Raw genomic sequence first — 17,912 nt, 5'->3', positions numbered from 1 at the left:
GCTGGTCAGAAAAGTCTTAAAAACAACATGAAAAAGAAGTGTGATGAAATCCAGATCGTGATCCTGCCATAGGAAAATAATGATACAATATTTTTCCCACATTGCCCAACTCATGAAAAACATTTTCCTCTAGAAGAAGATAAAGTTTGCTAATGTTTACGTGGCTTGTGGAGAACTGAGTACTTCCTAGATACTGATTTATTGAGAACAACATTAAAATAATTGTAAGTAAATAGAGATTTCATATATAACTTTTATGATTTCGTAAGTCTCAGTAGGAGCCACTGGCCCTGAGGTATTCTGACAACATGAAATGTGGCCCTCTTTGAAAAAAGTAATAATCTAAACACACGACCTTTATTTTGAAAGGTTTAACCGGAAATAATCTCCCCCTGTCGTTACCTACCTTCACCTAAGAGACGCGCAGGACATCACTATCTGTGGGGTATACTGTTGTTTTGCGGAAGTAGCCGACCATGGCTACGTCTGTGAAGCTCCCTGCCTTCAGTATGGACTCTAGAATAGTAATAATAGGATCCGGAATATCTGGGATCTCAGCTGCTCACAGGCTGACCACATCGGGGTTCAAACATGTGCGGATACTTGAGTCAACAGGGAGAAGTGGAGGACGAGTTAAAACCGGCAGATTCGGTGAGAGACTGAGTAACGAGAGAATCTTCATAAGTCACCACTACACAACAGTTTGCAGCACATATACAGCTCTCTAGTGTTTGACAGTGGGTCATACATTCTCACAGAGCTCACCAATAAATATGCATTGCGCAATCTTGAAATCAGACCTACACTTCTTGAGGTCACGTGACTGATACATGATAACCCTCACACCAGGGACGTGTCCAAAGCAGTGGCGGAGCCAGGGGTGGCCAAAACTGATTGGCTACCCTGAAATTCTATTTGCCATGTCAGAGGCATTACTTATATTGAAACCAGCTATTGTGTTGTTGTGTTTCAACAAGCTGCAGAGAAACTAGTTTCTTTGCATTTGAAAATTATTTTTGTTGATGCTTTGACTTTGGACAATCATCCTCATTTTGAGTCCTTAAAGAGTTCAGTTCAGCAGATTTAAATGCTGATACTCTGTACTGCTACATTTTTAATGTCAACGTTAGACATCTACAAAAATGTAATATTTTTAAAATGATTTTATAAAAGAAGTTTAAGTAGATGTGATTATTGGAAGTAACCCTCTTAGGTTTGGGGTAAGTTCTTGTAAGTTTGTTTTCCACACCTGGCCACCCCTTCAACAGTCAGTGCCCCAGTTTGGCCACCCAAGTCAAAACTGTCTGGCTCCGCCCCTGGTCCAAAGGGTGGCAGGGGCCCCCCATGTGATCTGGTAACTTTATCTGCATTTTAATGTGGTGTATTTTCTATTTGCGACTACTTTAAACTGGGATTTTGAACATATGTCATAATTTCAGAGGTGTCAAAAGTATTCACATTCTACACACTACAGATACTAGGGTTTAAGAAGACTTCTGTAGAAGTTGAAGTATCAACTCAAGCTTTTAACTCAAGTAAAAGTGTAAAAGTACTGGTTTCAAAACTACTTAAAGTATAAAAGTAAAAGTAATGTAAGGGGAAATGCCATTAAGGACAAAAGCTTAGGCTGCACCACAGGGGCCTATAGTGCACTACCTCACCTCCCAAAAAAACATGTTTCTAAAGGCCATAATGACTATAATGTTATATTCATATGTTAATGTTGAAATATTTGTGTCGCACCTGTTTCAGCATTGAAAATGAACGCATTTTTGTACAATGCAAATACATTAAGGAACCATATATGTGTTCTACTGAGCATTAACGTGTTTCAGGGAGCGGAGGATATGATGACTAGTTGCATAATTATAAGTATTTTAATGGTGCAAAAAGTCAAACTTCACAGGCATGTTATCAAAAGCCTATTTTGGAATGTAAATGTACATAAATGTGTTTTTTGAAAGATGACAAGCCGTAATGAAAACAAGCCGAAATGAAATAAGAGTAACAAGGCTACTTTTAAAATGTAAGGAGTAGAAGTAAAAAGTCAGCTGAAAAATAATTACTCAAGTAAAGTGTAGATACCCAAAATGTCTACTTACTTGACACATGCATAATTTGTTGTTCTTAAAGAATGAAGCTCATGATGTTAAAAAAAGTACACACAGGAATAGAACTCCTGTATGATGCTCTTATGTCAGTGTTAAAGTAGATGTTATTCCTGGAAATAGAAAGGCTAAGGTTATTCATCTGTAAGTGCCACCTCTGTATAAGTCAGTGCCCACTCCTGTCAAGAAAGTCTGGACTACAATAATCCACAATAATCAACGTGCAATTAAGGGCAACATTTGAAAAAGACAGTTTTTATATATTTGCAATCATGTTTTGTTTTTATTTGCAGGTGATAAGGTGGTTGAGATTGGGGCAAACTGGATCCATGGACCATCCGAGGAGAACCCTGTGTTTCGTCTTGCCCGTCATTATGGGCTCCTGGATCCAGAGGCCCTGACCCCAGAGAATCAGGCAATAGATTTAGGAGGCAGTCCCATCTGGCTTCCCAATATCTTTAGCAGTTCAGGTAATTATTGTTTAGTAGTAAACGTCAATAATATTACATTAGAGTTCATTCGGCTCCACCAACACAACTAGTTAGTTAATTAAGCTAACTGTTGTTATTCCATAGAAATCCTCTCCCATGAATTCAAACACTGTTTCACAATAAAACCAGAGAGTATAAAGCCAGTATGAAATCAGCATGTATTTAAAATGGTAAGACCTTAGGCCATCATCCTAATTTCTTAACTCTGGGCTATTTAACGTGTGCAGGCCGGAGGCTGACTCCTGAAGAATTTGATCCTGCTCGGGAGATGTTTGAGAAACTGCTGAAAGAAAGTTCAGAATTTGAGAGCAGCGGAGGAGAGCCCAAAGCCAGTGTGGGAGATTTCTTACGCTCAGAGGTACATTTGACATTAGACAGTGAGTTAAATAATAACACCTGCTGTGTTTGTTGGCCACCAGTTTCTGCATCTTGCAAAGTTTGTCCTGTTTTCTCATGCAGGTGCAAAAACAAGCAGCAGAGGAGTGGAAAGACGTGGATGCAAATACCAGGTCTCTGAGACTGTGTATGATCAGCAACATGCTTAAGATGGAATGTTGTATAAATGGGACTCACAGCATGGATGAGGTTGGTCTGGGGGCCTATGGTTTGTACAAGACTCTACCTGGACTGGACTGCACATTCCAAAGGTGCGTACTCCAACTTTGTCTTGATGCCTACATAAAGATCAGCAACTAAGAGATACTGCAGTGATGTTTGTGGTTAAAGCATTACCTCCAATGTTTACATGTTAATTGTTCTATAAGGGGAGAAAGGTTTAGGTTGTTTGTAAGTTACCTGTTAAAACCTGTACCTCCTACATTATGTTGTCTCAATATAAACCACAGTTAAAGATTTACCCACTAGTAGTTGTTATGTCAAACATTGCAGACTACTTTGTTTAACTATTCAAGCATCTTGTTTTTGGCTATCACGTGTTACGTTACATACAAATACAAAACTGATTTATTAAGATACGTATTTAAAAAGCACACACATAGTAAGCCATCCGTTAATAACAATAACAACAAAAACACAAGGGCACACATTCAGGGGTAGAATGACGCATGTGTGCATGCCCACAGCGTTTAATTACTCCCTATGTCTCCCTTATCATATCTACCTGACTGATGCATTGGCTCAAATACAGTATGACCCTGATTATAAGACCTCCTTTTCAAGAAACATATTTTTGAAGATCTAATCTTGTATTAATTAAAAGAAACATATTTAATTGGCAGCAATGATGAAGACAGTAGATGTTTGAGCATTGTTTAATGTCTCTGCAGCATTTATGACTTTTCTTTAAAGAGGCATCATAACCCCACCTCAGTTGTTGGTTAACTCATCCCACTTTTGAGCAACTTTGTTCACTGCGTCTCTCTATCTTTTATCCCCCTGGCATCATATCGGTAAGTGACTGCTGGCTTCAGTCATGACTGGTACACCTGCTTTATATAGAAAATTGACAGTAACTTACTTAACCCAGAACATAAGATGATCCACTTTTTTTTAGATCTATTTTGAGGAGAAATCCCCAAGCAGAAAGAACCAAGCAAATGTTATTTTCCTGTGTACAATTTTTAATTTTAAAAACACAACAGAATGGTAACATATGAATCTTCTTAGCTTCATTTAAGAACTCAAAAATAAAATGTCTTTCCAGAGTCACAATAAAAAGTACTATCATTGTGTGCCACATATAAATATAAGAAAGCTTCAAGCAGCTTCATTGCAACACAACTGGAATAGTTGATTTTAACACAAGTCCTTCCTCTGACAAGGTACACAACCAATCAAAGTTACCAAAACCTGTAGTTCTGAGATGTTGCCTCTATCCTCTATCAAAGAGATTAATAAAGCAATCACTGTTGACGCCATCTTTTTATGTAGCCTGTTTGTTTTCTTCCCCATCCCTAGACTGCTCTCTTCAGATATTCCCGTTCAATCATGGGGGGATTCTCTGATTAACTGACCAATGAAAAACATTATCAACAAATATGCCAGCTATTTTGGGACACTCATTGTGGAAACAGTGTGTGTTTTATTAATTTAGACATTATTTTCCTTCTCCTGTAGGGGCTATGAAGGTCTAATTGAAAACCTGATATCAGAGCTCCCCAGTGGTCTGGTGACCTACAACCGCCCTGTGCGCTGTGTCCACTGGAACAACACAGAGAAGAGGGAAAAGCCTGTGATGGTGGAGTGTGATGATGGGGAGAGGATTGCTGCTGATCACGTTATTGTCACAGTACCTCTAGGTAGGATCAGATGGATGCATCACAAACACAGTGGGCTCATTTCCAGCACAGGGCATGAAATACTGAGGTGGTGCTACAACTTTAAATCATTAAAGACAAAGTTACAAAACAACAGATCAATCGGCTTATCTTAGGTTTTCATTGTTTTATGAAAATGTACAGACGTTCATAGAGAGACATTTTAAAGAGGACCATAAACATGTAATACTGATAACAAGAGTGAGGCAAAATATAGCTGAAAGGACCCCTAGGTGCTTAGGTTATGAATCTAACTTTGTAAGAATTTGGGAAGGAACAGACATAAAACCTGATTCTCCACTCTACCTAACCAAACCAAACAACAAGAGAACAGCTTTCCCATACCATGGTGAGTGAATGTGAAGAAAGTAATGTAAACCTGCTCCGACACAGAAAATAGATCAAGCAAGTAGGTTTCTACTAAGGCTGTTCACACAGTGCTGAGCTGGTCACGATCATGAAGGCAGGGCCGGCAGGTGCTCTCTTCTGATTGGCTACCTCCTCCAGAAGCACCCCAACAAGGCTCCTCCAGCCAGCAGCTCACACTCAGACACACACACCCACACATCCCCAGAACACTCCAAAGCAGGATTAATAAACACAGGAGATGAGGTATGGCAGTGGCCATAACACTGTACAACAACATTACCTTAACCCAAGACCTGCAGTAATCAAACCTCCCTCCCACCCACCCTTTGTTTGTTGTTGGGCTGAGTTTGTGTATTTTTTGTGTGTTTTTATGTCCTAATTTAATCTACTGTGCTAAAAAAGCACTCTAAGAAGTACTCTACAACAATCTGGAAAGATGAACGTATAATCATTGTGATAAGTAATTAAAAAAGTTCCTCATTAATGCTTTAATTTTAAGCTGGAGTCACAGGAGATCACCAGACTGTGTGGATCACCATGGGTTATAAAATGTGTTATCTGTCCTACTCTGCATGAACTTTATGATAGTCTGATGTTGTGTTTTCTATAAAGCACTTTGAACTCCTGAACTCACTCCGAACAAGGCCTTTGCTTTTCATGTTTAACAGTACAAATGTTCTTTCTCCAGCTCAGAGTTTAACTTCCATTGTTTGTTTTGTTTTATAAGGATACCTGAAGAAACACCACTCAGCCTTGTTCTGTCCTCCTCTGCCTCTACACAAGCTGCACTCCATCCAGAGGCTCGGTTTTGGCACAAACAATAAGATATTTGTGGAGTTTGAGTCACCGTGGTGGGATGAAGACTGCGAGGCCATTGTTTTTGTGTGGGACGATGAGGTGAGATGTTAAGTCAATGAATAGGTGCGTGCAGACACACTGGAGTCTAATACGGCTCAAAAATAATGTGTGAAAACCCAAGATTTAGATGAAGATAAAGCCTCATTGAGTATTCATAGAAACAGATAAGCCCTTGTTACAGAAAATACATTTCAGTAACAAGGTTCCTTATGTGCTGATGATAAATATGAATAAGTAACGGTCACACACTTTATGGTAATATATGAAAGGTTGATTTTAAAAGCTTGAAACACATTTAACATTCAGTAATGACCACACAGCAGCAACTAGTAAGTTTTATTCTCCTACAAATGTATACCAAAACTGTTTCTTATGCCACTAGTTTACAAAAAAATGCAGCATGCAAACACTTGAACTGCATGTCTTATCCATGAACTATATATAAAGTTGAACGACAAATCTCTGCCCCCTGAAGTTGTACAAAAATAAAGCCAGAATACTCCTGCAAAGAGAAAGTAAACGATCCCTCAGGTCAGCACAGTCTACAGAGTAACAGATTCTCGTGTTGATTTGAAGCAGACACTCACAGCTGATGAAAGTTCACTGGCTCTTGTTTTTAGTCGTCATCATATTTACTCTAGCGGATACTCCTCCACAGTGCTAATCCAACACCACAACAGAGCTGTGTATTTAGATTCTGTAGTTTGACCCATGTCCCATCTGTTAAAATGGAGGAGATGGCCAGGCAATAATTGGAGCTTTGTTTTGGCTTCACTTTTGGCAAGTTGCCATGCCATGTCGTCCATCTTTTCATTCAGTCCATGTCTTTGTCTCTTCTCATGTTTAGGATGAAATAGTGGACCAGGTGCCTGATATACAGAGATCCTGGGTGAAGAAGCTGTTTGGCTTTACTGTCCTCAAACCCACTGAAAGGTCAGGGGTCACATTACGCAGAAGGATAGTATTTAATTAAAAAGTGCTGGAAAACATTCATTTGGATGACGATCCTGTTGGTTTTTAACTTCCAGGTATGGCCATGCTCTGTGTGGCTGGATTGCTGGTCATGAGTCAGAGTACATGGAGACGCTGTCTGAACAGGAAGTCACACACAGCATCACACAGCTGGTTCGCAGGTTTACAGGTCAGTCTAAATGTGACTCAAACATTTGCCAGAGAAGTATGAGTTAAAAAGCGTGATTATTCAATAACCTTTGTTGGCTCTGACTGTGTGTTCAGGAAATCCTACCGTCACCCCAAAGAGAATCCTGCGCTCTCAGTGGTTTCATGACCCCTGGACGTGTGGATCGTACAGTTTTCCAGGAAAGCTCTGTTCAGCACAGGACCTTGAGAACATGATGGAGCCTCTGCCTACAAAAGGATCACAGACACAGGTGCCTACATGATAATAAAACACACCAAGCACACACACCAACTCACACATACTGAGCTAAAACTAAGGACTCTATGTTCTAACCACTGGGTGTGTTTCAGTCCCTGCAGGTTTTGTTTGCCGGAGAGGCGACTCATCCCTACTTCTACTCCACCGTCCACGGAGCTGTTCTCACCGGGTGGAGAGAGGCTGATCGGCTAATCTCCCATTACTCCTCCATCAGTCCATCTGTGCCCAAATCAAACCTTTAATGAACGATTCTTCTTTGAATCACAAGAAACCTACACACAGCACTCACTTCATGAGCAGTCAGAATGCCTTTTTGTCACAGCATAGTGATACTGATCTTCAAATAAACTCTGACGCATTTCTACTGCAAGACTTTGTGAGGGAGTCTAAAACTGAAAAAGATGTAACACCAAAAAGAGGACAGATTGTTTGGGTCTTTGATGCTTTAAAATGAACTGTTTTAATGATTCAAAAAGAGAACAGCGCAAAGTTTTCAACTGATTTAATGGGCACCTTGTAGAACTTACATTTTCCCTTTTGTTTTTATTCCAACAATGATCCTGTATCTGATTTGAAGCTAAAATATGACACTGTGATCTTAGAGTTTATGTGACAAGTTTTTGGGTGGCTGCTGTTTAAATTCATAAAGTTCCTCAGTGATTAAGGCATGAAGCTGCTGACATCATGCTCAGGATTTCACTGCATTGAAAACAAAAAGGGACACTTTGTACATTTCATGTTACAAAAATCAAGTGATGAATTTTGAAATTGTACATGTCAGTATTCTTTTAAATCGGCTTAATAAAAATGTAAAATTAGCAGCAACCCCTTACACTGATTTCTATACTGCTTACAACGTACCTTTTTTTTGCTGTTATGTGTTAATACCATATTTTATTAATAAATATGCAATGTACATATGTAATATTCAAATGTTTCTACCTGAATTTGATCAGTAAGCAATTGTACATTAATGTGAATCTTTTTGTGTGTGTTTAATTTGATTAATGATACAGATTACTTACACTGTTATTTGTTGCTCATTCATGATTTCTCTAATGTGGCCTTTTATTGGATGAGTGTGGTCCTTTTTTTTAATGAATCTATCTGTGAATGAGGATGGTCCCATCTGTGTGAACATTTAACATTAGACTAATCGAACATGTTTCATGAAAAACACTTAGAGCATTCCTGTATGTAATATGTCAGAGATCGAAATAATGAAATATGTCGAACAGCCATCGAAATACTTCTTTTTGTGTCAAGTTTGCGGGCTCTGTGGATAAAGTAACACAATGTCTGCTCATTTGTTTATTTAATTGTATCCCCATTGGCTGTGACTAATCTCTGGGGTCCACACAAGACAACCACAATATTAAAATGAACAAATTGCATTGTTGAAAATACCCAAGGCAAAAGTGGGAAGAATGTTATCACAATAATAATGACAAAATAAGTCTGAACTAACAGATTTCAGGCAAAATACGAAACTAAAAAGACCACTGAATGAACCTTTTAAATATTACAGAAGTCTCCCAAAGTACCGTCTTTATACCTTTTTAATTGAAAAATTTGACAAAGCACTAAACTACAGTGGATTGAGTTAAAACAGTGCACAGTTATTAAAACAAGAATGTCTGGCTGCTGCTTTGCTTGAGACTACTCCACGGCAAAGTAGCAGGCATTACAACAGTATAGCTACAATCAGTCTTCTTGCTAATAGTTATAGGTGCTATTATTTATACAGTAAGAACATCGATATTAAACTCAGTCTATTTTACAACCAGCGAGAAATCCCTGCCATGAGTTTTAACTACACACAAACTCACGTTACCGAGAAACGGTTCCAAGCGGAACCTTTACGTGGTGGCTGCTGTTTCAAGTCGGCATGTAAACAGTGACGGACATATCCAACACAGTAATGTTAGGACACCGTTGCAGCTAGCCGGTCAAATTAAGTCGCATATTTACCCAAATGAAAGTAATTTGAAATCATATTTTAGGATAAACAGCAGTCATGAGACTGCACCAGACCCTCCGGAGTGTCTCAAAGTTCAGGACCGCTTTCGACTTTGGAGGACGGGAGGTGGCTCACTGGTTCCCCGGACACATGGCTAAAGGTGACAGCTTTGCTTTAAGTTATGAATAAGATTAGATTCACGTTTTTATCTGGTAAAAAAAAAAAAAGAAGCCGTCATATACATGTTATTAAAAGGTAAATGTCTTGTAGTAAAATAAATGTCATGTGACTGTTACAGGACTGAAGCAGATGAGAGCCAGCCTGAAGAATGTGGACTGTATCATAGAGATCCATGATGCCAGAATATCCTTTCCCTGCTTAAATGTTAGGGTATAAAATACACTGTTTTTTTATTTCAATAATTACATATAAACTGATCAATTTTACGCCAGCTGTTTTAGTAACAATATTACAAATTTCATATTACAGAGAGAGTATCATTGAAGGGATAACAGCTCAAATAATGAATGATTTCCCTTTGAAATCACATAATAATTACTTTAAAGCATATCTTTTTAAACATAAATTGAAATACTCACATTTTGAATTAAATAGACCCTTTAGTTTATGTCACTTAAAAAAATAAAAGTGCATAAAGTGTGTACAAAAATGTGGTTCATTACCCAACTGGTATGGCCAAAAAAGCATAGACTATGGTTGAATACAACATATTTGTAAAGACTGAACATATCCAACACTTATGATTGACAAATGTGCCATTGTGGAAATGTTTGTTAATATTTTGATTAGTATTGTTCTCAAATAAGTTAAAAACAACAGGAGGAATCCATGGCCCTTTTCTACCAACAGAGCAAGAGTGTTCTGGTCTGAGGGATGTTCTTGATGTAATGGTTTAATATATTTTCACCAAATTACAACACTCCAGATTTTCTCTTTAACTTTAAGCACATCCCCTTCTCTGGAAGAAACCCTGTGTTTAAGGAGACTTTAGATGTCAGACCACATCTGCTCATTCTCAACAAGATGGACCTTACTGATCTGTCAAAGAAGCAGGTAAAAAGTCTTGCTAAAGTTTTGACAGAGTTTTGTGTGCGATAAGCACTCTTTTTAAAACCACTAACATGAAATAATATCTGTGCATTTACCCTTCAGAGTATCCTGAATAAGCTAGAAAAGCAGGGGGTGAGGAATGTTCTTTTCACAGACTGTTTAAAGCAGAGAGATGACAACGTCCAAAAGGTGAATAATGAACATTTGATCATTTACAGGAGTTTGAAATAAAACTTGTGAGCTAGAAACAACAAATCATCTCTGTTTTATTTTTCACAGTTGGTGCCAACGGCTTTGGAAATAATCCAGAGCAAACCACGATTCAATCGAGAAGAGGTATGTTTCAGTTTTATAAAGTATAATTGTTATGATACAGATAACTTTGACTATCAGAAAAAAACAACAACTGCTGATTGTAGCACAACAGACAGATTCAGTAAGGAAATTAAATAGTTATTCTATTTTTCAGAACACAAATTATTGCCTGATGGTGATTGGCGTGCCTAATGTGGGGAAGTCATCTCTTATCAACTCATTAAGAAGAACAAACTTAAAAAAAGGTATCAGCCATGAAGACGTGTGCAGCTGTTTGACATTGTTTCAGTAAAATAAATAGTAATAGTTTTTTTATACTCCTGTCCTAGGCCGTGCATCTCGTGTCGGGGGAGAACCAGGTATAACTAAAGCAGTTTTGACTAGGATTCAGGTGGGTGTAGAGGACATGTGTGCCTCTGTTTAAGTGTGGTTTTGTGTTTATAAATTCAACATGTTTGCACATTTGTACATAATGTGTAGCTGTCTTTGTTCTCAGGTGTGTGAGAGACCCATAGTGCACCTGCTGGACACACCAGGAGTCTTGCCCCCTAAGATTGAGAGTGTTGAAACAGGAATGAAGCTGGCTTTATGTGGTGAGCACAACCTGATTAATGTGTTTACATTTTCCAATATGTCATTTACTGTCATTGAGGAGTCACTGAAATCAGTCAAATATCTGTCAAATTTACGTCTAAAAGAGAAATCGTGTGGTTTTTATTTATCTCCAGGAACTATCCTGGACCATTTGGTGGGTGAAGATATTATTGCAGACTATCTTCTTTATTCTCTAAACAGGCTTGAGAAGTTCAGGTGGGATTTTTTGCTAAATGATGATACTTCTTTTGATTGGTACATTTCAATACTTCCAGTTCGATGAGAATTTATTGCATTTGTGTGTTTTTGTGCAGGTATGTGGAGAAATATGACCTCCAAGAGCCGAGCGATAACATTCAACACACCCTTAAACGCATCGCTATAAAACTTGGGAAGACTCAAAGGGTCAAAGCCATCACTGGAGTGGGTAAGAAAGTGCTTATACAACAAATGATCCTGCTACATACAAAGTTACTGACTCACATTGTTTCAGTTTGATAAACCTACAGGAGTAGATCGATATTTTGGGAAACAGTTAACTGATCTCTTGCTGAAAGCTAGAAGAGCGCAGGAAATGTCAGTGTATGTTGGTTTGATCACTTATAATAAGAAACACTGTGTTGAGGTTTGGGGAAATGCCCATTAAACAAATATAGATCCTATATTTAAACTCCACAAATCTGCAATCAGAATTATAAATACAGCTTGTTTCCATGCATGTTTTTAGATATAGCTTCCTTAAAAACATATGAAATACTTCTTTGAGCCAGAAAAAGGAAAAGTAAGTTGAATATTCATTAAAAATGCAGACATTTCTTATTCTTATTCTCATCATTGACAGAAATGATGATGAAAGTCGTTTATCAAAACAGAAAGAGAGCAAGTTAAATAAACTCTAAGGAGCTGTCTATTAGGTGGTGATTATGTGATTTCAGTGACCTCTGTGGACGAAACAATACAACTTATCACGCTGTTAATTCTGTCCAGTACGGAGGAGGTATATGTTTTTTTTTAAAGCAGTGTTCTGTAAATTGTGTCAGCCAATCCGACTTGATGGCAGCAGATACAGTGATGTAAAATAGCTAGAATAGTCATCTTCAGGCTGCTTTGTCTGATCTAAGTCAGAAAACTTATATTGAAACATATTTGCTCTTGAAAATGGTCCTCATCAACAGATTTTACCAGTGCTAATAACCAGCAAGCTTTTAACAAATGTGCACTCTGACTTCAGTTTGTTCCTTTTCTCCCTCAGGTAATATAACCGTCACCATCCCAAACTACACAGCAGCAGCATACGATTTTATACGAGCCTTCAGGAAAGGAGAGCTGGGTCAAGTAATGCTTGACTGACCGAAGCCATTAGCAAATATAACCAGAGACTGTTAGATGTTGCTCTCGGCTTGAGACAATTTTCTTTGTACCACAAAAGGAAATCTCTGCTGTCTCTTTCCTTTGAGGTTGAATGTATTTTTTTATGAATGAAATATGTAAGATTCAGCAGTGTTCTGTATCTTGTGTAAATAAAAGATTCTAACTCAATTCCTGTTAGACTTTTTTTCTCTCCTTTTTAAATGCATGAGCAAACATCAGACATGGTGTAAACAGGATATTTATTAGCATAAAGACAGTGATAACAAATTCTTTATATCATATATACATAGGGGTTGTAGAATATAACAGAGTGCACTTGTAGATGTGGAACAGTCTGTTGCTCCTGAGTGTCTGCTGCAGGTAAAAATCTCTGGGACAAAATGGACAGACTGTGGAAACTTTAAGAAACATGAGAAACAGTGAGAGCAGCAGTTCATCTTTTAGAGTCACCCCCAGCTATCAGGCGTTTGTACACTGGTCTGAGAACAGAAGTATTTAAATTTCAAGTGTTATATAAGGATTTAGATTGCACAAAAAAAATTGAGATGATTGTGGAATAATTTTCAAGGCCACACCAAAGACTGCTGCCATGAATGAGCTAAAAACTCTGAGCAAAATCTTCATATCTAATTTAACAAAAAGAATGCATTAAAAAAAACGTGGCTTGTTTTCATTTTTAAAAGCAAAAAATCAAATTAAAGAGTTATGTGGCAGTCGACATTTCAGGGCACAGAATAATGCTGGTGTCAGCTTGGCACTTTTACTCTGTTAATTATAGAAAATCTTAGAATGGCTGGTCCCCTAAACTTCAGCAGTTTTCATGAACTCTGGCAAGTCCAATAATTCATCCAGGCAGCTCTGAGCAGTGACCTGGTCAAACCCTTTCAATTTTTTACACATAAAAATATATCTTTATGAATGAAACTGAGTTTGGCACAACATTTAAATTGGGAGCCAGAAGTGATTGTAGACTTTACCAACGTTCATCATATTCACACTGCACCTTTATCCTCTGTCCTCCTGATCGGGGCGGGAAGCTCAAAATCTTCCTGATAGTGACATCCTGGTGTTTTCCAGCTGGTCTAGAAAACCACACAGAGGTTAAATGTCATATCTATATCATTTCAAGATTTTCCAATTGATTAGAAACTGGAAAACAATAGAGCGCAATATTTTGTGGGGCCATCAGATTTAGTAACTCATTAGCTACTGCTGGACATCAGCTAACTTTAGCACTCACTGCCTAGCTAACATTCCCTTCCAATGGCTGTATATCAATAATAATGTGTTTATATGGTCTATTTTACTGTTTCATTGTGTTAACTTAACAGTATGATAAGAAAAAAGATCCAAAGCAGGAGTAGAATCCTAGCCAACAATAGAGCTACGATGTTGGTACCTAATTAGTTGTAAAAATTTGGATTTTCCTTCAAATATTGCCAAATTTTACCTTTAATTTATACCCACTTTTGTCACCTTTTGGCTTATTATTTATTTCTAATATGTTAAAAAATTTTCCTAAGCTAGCATAAGCATAAGCAATACAATAAGAAGGGAATGGGTAACTATGAATTGAAATATGGGCTAATTTCACTGTGGAGTTTCACTATCTGTTGTTTCACTAGCAATTGTGAATGAAATTAATTGCTTTTTTTCTGATAAAATTACATCAATATTGACTTGATATCATTGTTACATGAGTCCTCAGCACATTGTTTGTGTTTTACACTACATCAACTCATGTCTCACTCAGCGGTAAGAAAACACCAAAGCATTATCATAGTGAAGTTAAAAATACAAACAAACATGAAATGTACGCGCAGGAGGCGGGCAGAACGGCAGGAAGGGATTTGACTGGTTTCATACTTTGGCTCCCAAAGGCAGGGATTGGTTGGTGTTTTCCCAGGTTTACTCCGGCTTTAGATAGCGGCTTTTTTTAAGAACACATTATTTATTGATTGCCATTGGGACATAAAGATCATTTTAACCAGTATAACAAAAAGTGTATCTAAATCTGACTACCAACCCCAGCTTTAAGTAATGAGTTCTCAAATACCTGTTTTAACCTTGAACCATGGCTCAATGTCACCTGTCTTTTTCACTTTGTTCAGTCAGTTATTGATCAGTCAAGAAGCAGTGATAATATGACAGCGTTTTTTCAGATTTACAACGTTCTTAAAATCTGTAGCACGTCATTATGGAAGAATTTGAGCTTCCCACCCTTAGCGTTGCATCAGATACAAAGGCAGCAACCCCGAGGTGGTGAACTGACTGTTAAAAACATTTCCCTCAGTCACAGGAATCAGGGTTTAGGTAAAGAAACTGACTCAAGTTTAGCCCAACACAGGGAGTTAAGGAGGTTTCACAAAGACACACTCTTTGAGAGGTGAAATGTCACGTAGATTACTGTGCTGGTAATGTACATTTGTCTGTTGGTATGAATGATATATGTGCAAAAACATACAGTACAGTGATGTTATTTGTTATTGTTTTCTCTTAACACGCCATGTTGCACCTCTAATTGTTCTTCCCAGAACAGGTAGTAGCCAGTCCCACACATAAACAGATTTGAGCCTGAATCTGGGATTATTTCTAAAAAGAGTAACCTGAATTTTTACAGTAAACTGTCCAGTAGGAGTCCATACTTTGGGGAAAATGTTGCAATAATAATAGAAACCAGTTGAGACAGAGAAGATCCATTTTGAGAGTAGCCTGACATCAATGCATCAAAGTAATTGGTCCTGTTGTAGAAATCCAGCTCCTCCTCTGAGTTGTCAGCGTTGCTGCGGCGGTAGGCAGAGGCGTACCATTTATCTGCTGTTAACGCCACTGCTGCCCCTGCTGCTGCTGCTGCCGCCACCCTCACTGGGGACGACCGCCCTGCCGACCTGAAGCGAGAGCGAGTTCCACCATATGAGCCTGTTCCCCGGTAATTCCCAGCTGTGGAGCTGCGGGAGGAGGAACCTCGAGAGGAGCCCCGGGCACCTCCACGACCGCCCTTGGCTAGCACTGGCTCACACAGGAAAGCAGAGAGCAGGAGGCAAGTCCAGCAGGTTGCAACCAACTGGTTTATTCCTGTCATCTGTGCAGGAAGACACAAAAGGAGAATCATGTTTAAGGGCTGTACACCTTTAATCATCCATCCAGCTGTAAAGCAGTAACACTTGATTTTGTCTGGGGGAACACCACTACAACCAAACCACTGTAGCTCTCTACTCTGCTGCTGATCAATACTGTATAAAATCCCCCTGAGCATAATGCTCTCTCACGACATTGATGAGAATCCTGATCAGCATATGTGAGATGTCCGTGTGATGTTCCTGTTTTCAATTTGAGCTTCATAAAGGCACATCTCTGTATTGCAGATTGTCGCTCTCCATCAAAGTAGGTCAGTATAAAAATAAATATTTTCATCTGGGCAAATTGTTCTTGACTGTCAGCCTTTGTACACAAAAAATAAATAGTATGCTCTTTGGATTAATATGAAGAAGAGGCAAAAAATGGTATTTCTGTCAGTGATGATAGGCCATCATCATTTGATACATTATTGAGATGTAGCAGGCAGCTCGGCCATTTGGCAGAGATGCACAAAATATTATTATACCCATGACATTAATGTAATATTTTACAAATGCATTTACAACACAAATGCATGCATCGTTCCCCGACATATCTTAATAAATTAGCTTTTATGCTATTAATCTTGCAGACATCACACCATCGTTTGAAAATGCTCTGCATGCATAAACACCCACGCTCGTGTTATCAGTACATCTAATGGTAAGTGCTTACCTTATTTCCGTGTGTTTGTCCTTATTTTAGGAGAAAAGGTAAAAGAGGACAGTCATAGGCGATGCAGGCTCGTTCACAGAGATGATCTCGAGAACGCGCAGCGCGCTCAGGCGCATATCAGCAGCCTCTCACAGCAGCCACACTACTGTCGATGAAAGGTGATTAAATCTATTTTTGGATCAGCCTATCTGCCTTTTGTCCTTATTACTGGAGATGTTTTTTTTTTATGTTTAATGACGCTGTAATGATCATTTCTGATCATTAATTGAACAATGTAAATAATAGTTATTAAAAAATGTATATGGACCCTTCATGCCATAATTTCTTTGGTCAAAATCCATGTTAACAAACCTGTATTTTTCATCCTTTAAGAAAAAGCTAAGAAATGATGCAGACCTATAAAAGTTATGTAGACCTATGGTAGGCTGGAGGCTTCGCCAGGAATTCTGGACCCCCTGAAAATAAATCTCAGTGGACCCCATCACCACAGCCAACCCTACAAAATATAACATTGCTGCTATAATACTGGTTTATTTGCATTATACAAAAATAAATGCTTAAAACTATCCTGGTTAACTGACTCAAATCTAAGCTACATATCAATATTTTTTTTTCTTCTACAATTTCTCCAAATGTAACTGCACAATATTGACCTTCAGACTGTCCACCTCTTTAAACAAGATTATTTGAAGCCATGTAACTTGTTGAATAACCACAAGGGGGCATTATTTGGTATAATCTAACCTCATGAAGTCAAATAAAAGTCCTACAGTTTACTCTCAATCAGATTCAGCTACACTAGATGCTATGAAAATATGACAATTCCCCACTTTAGGCATGAGACGAGCATCTCATGGAGCCGGAAAGAAATTCCAGAAAGGAATTCTGAATGTTTTTTTATTTATTCAGACAATTTTAGTTATCTTATTACAGTTATAACAAAAGAAAAGAAAAGCATAGTAGAAAACACACTTTATTTCAGGCCATTAAGGGCCCCCCTCCCCACTTTGGCCCTAGGTAGTCAGTCCCACTTTCCCCCCCACTACGACACCCCTGTGGTAGGCTATACTAAACAACATATCCAAGATATTCTTAACAATACATTTTCACACTTTACATTTTACAGCAACGAATGCAAGGTAAATATCCAAGTATAATTCATGCTTTATGATAGCTGAAACATAAATGCTTAAACTAGTATGATAGTTGTTCTGGATGTCTTTGAAATGTATATAAAATCCATGCTGGTGTTAAAAAAAGATTTTAAAAACAATAGTTTACTCTGGAAACGCTGTTCTTTTCAAATGA

At 38.2% G+C, this 17,912-nt stretch overlaps 3 protein-coding genes across 3 annotated transcripts; 2 read left to right on the top strand and 1 right to left on the bottom strand.

The window, feature by feature from the left end:
• The first annotated feature begins 399 nt into the window (after window positions 1-399).
• si:dkey-275b16.2 (peroxisomal N(1)-acetyl-spermine/spermidine oxidase) lies at window positions 400-8,802 on the top strand. The gene is made up of 10 exons (XM_034681926.1): window positions 400-651; window positions 2,402-2,578; window positions 2,827-2,957; window positions 3,059-3,246; window positions 4,676-4,857; window positions 5,972-6,141; window positions 6,950-7,035; window positions 7,131-7,243; window positions 7,339-7,493; window positions 7,594-8,802. The coding sequence occupies exons 1-10, from the start codon at window positions 477-479 to the stop codon at window positions 7,741-7,743; spliced, it is 1,527 nt and encodes a 508-aa protein (XP_034537817.1). The 5' UTR covers window positions 400-476; the 3' UTR covers window positions 7,744-8,802.
• Window positions 8,803-9,370: 568 nt separating this feature from the next.
• On the top strand, window positions 9,371-12,980 carry mtg1 (mitochondrial ribosome-associated GTPase 1). The gene is made up of 11 exons (XM_034681927.1): window positions 9,371-9,621; window positions 9,760-9,824; window positions 10,431-10,535; window positions 10,635-10,721; window positions 10,812-10,868; window positions 11,002-11,092; window positions 11,177-11,238; window positions 11,344-11,440; window positions 11,576-11,657; window positions 11,756-11,868; window positions 12,694-12,980. Exons 1-11 carry the CDS (start codon window positions 9,519-9,521, stop codon window positions 12,789-12,791), a joined length of 960 nt encoding a protein of 319 aa, XP_034537818.1. The 5' UTR covers window positions 9,371-9,518; the 3' UTR covers window positions 12,792-12,980.
• Window positions 12,981-14,952: 1,972 nt separating this feature from the next.
• sprn (shadow of prion protein) lies at window positions 14,953-16,741 on the bottom strand. The gene is made up of 2 exons (XM_034682148.1): window positions 16,605-16,741; window positions 14,953-15,894 (listed from the first exon to the last, which is right to left on the bottom strand). Exon 2 carries the CDS (start codon window positions 15,892-15,894, stop codon window positions 15,427-15,429), a length of 468 nt encoding a protein of 155 aa, XP_034538039.1. The 5' UTR covers window positions 16,605-16,741; the 3' UTR covers window positions 14,953-15,426.
• Window positions 16,742-17,912: the final 1,171 nt, after the last annotated feature.

Source organism: Notolabrus celidotus, chromosome 4 (genome assembly GCF_009762535.1).
Source record: "Notolabrus celidotus isolate fNotCel1 chromosome 4, fNotCel1.pri, whole genome shotgun sequence".
NCBI classification, from domain to species: Eukaryota; Metazoa; Chordata; class Actinopteri; order Labriformes; family Labridae; genus Notolabrus; species Notolabrus celidotus.
Note: the sequence above shows the minus strand (reverse complement) of the source record. Positions and strands in the feature narration are given on the sequence as shown.

Bases quoted from the DNA above. Each gene is read 5' to 3' on its own strand.
- sprn (XM_034682148.1), bottom strand. From the start codon at position 15,894: ATGACAGGAATAAACCAGTTGGTTGCAACCTGCTGGACTTGCCTCCTG.
- si:dkey-275b16.2 (XM_034681926.1), top strand. From the start codon at position 477: ATGGCTACGTCTGTGAAGCTCCCTGCCTTCAGTATGGACTCTAGAATA. The intron at 2,958-3,058 runs GTACATTTGACA...TTTCTCATGCAG, and splicing joins GAGATTTCTTACGCTCAGAG to GTGCAAAAACAAGCAGCAGA. The intron at 3,247-4,675 runs GTGCGTACTCCA...CTTCTCCTGTAG, and splicing joins CTGGACTGCACATTCCAAAG to GGGCTATGAAGGTCTAATTG.
- mtg1 (XM_034681927.1), top strand. From the start codon at position 9,519: ATGAGACTGCACCAGACCCTCCGGAGTGTCTCAAAGTTCAGGACCGCT. The intron at 9,825-10,430 runs ATATCCTTTCCC...AACTTTAAGCAC, and splicing joins TAGAGATCCATGATGCCAGA to ATCCCCTTCTCTGGAAGAAA. The intron at 11,093-11,176 runs GTATCAGCCATG...CTCCTGTCCTAG, and splicing joins AAGAACAAACTTAAAAAAAG to GCCGTGCATCTCGTGTCGGG.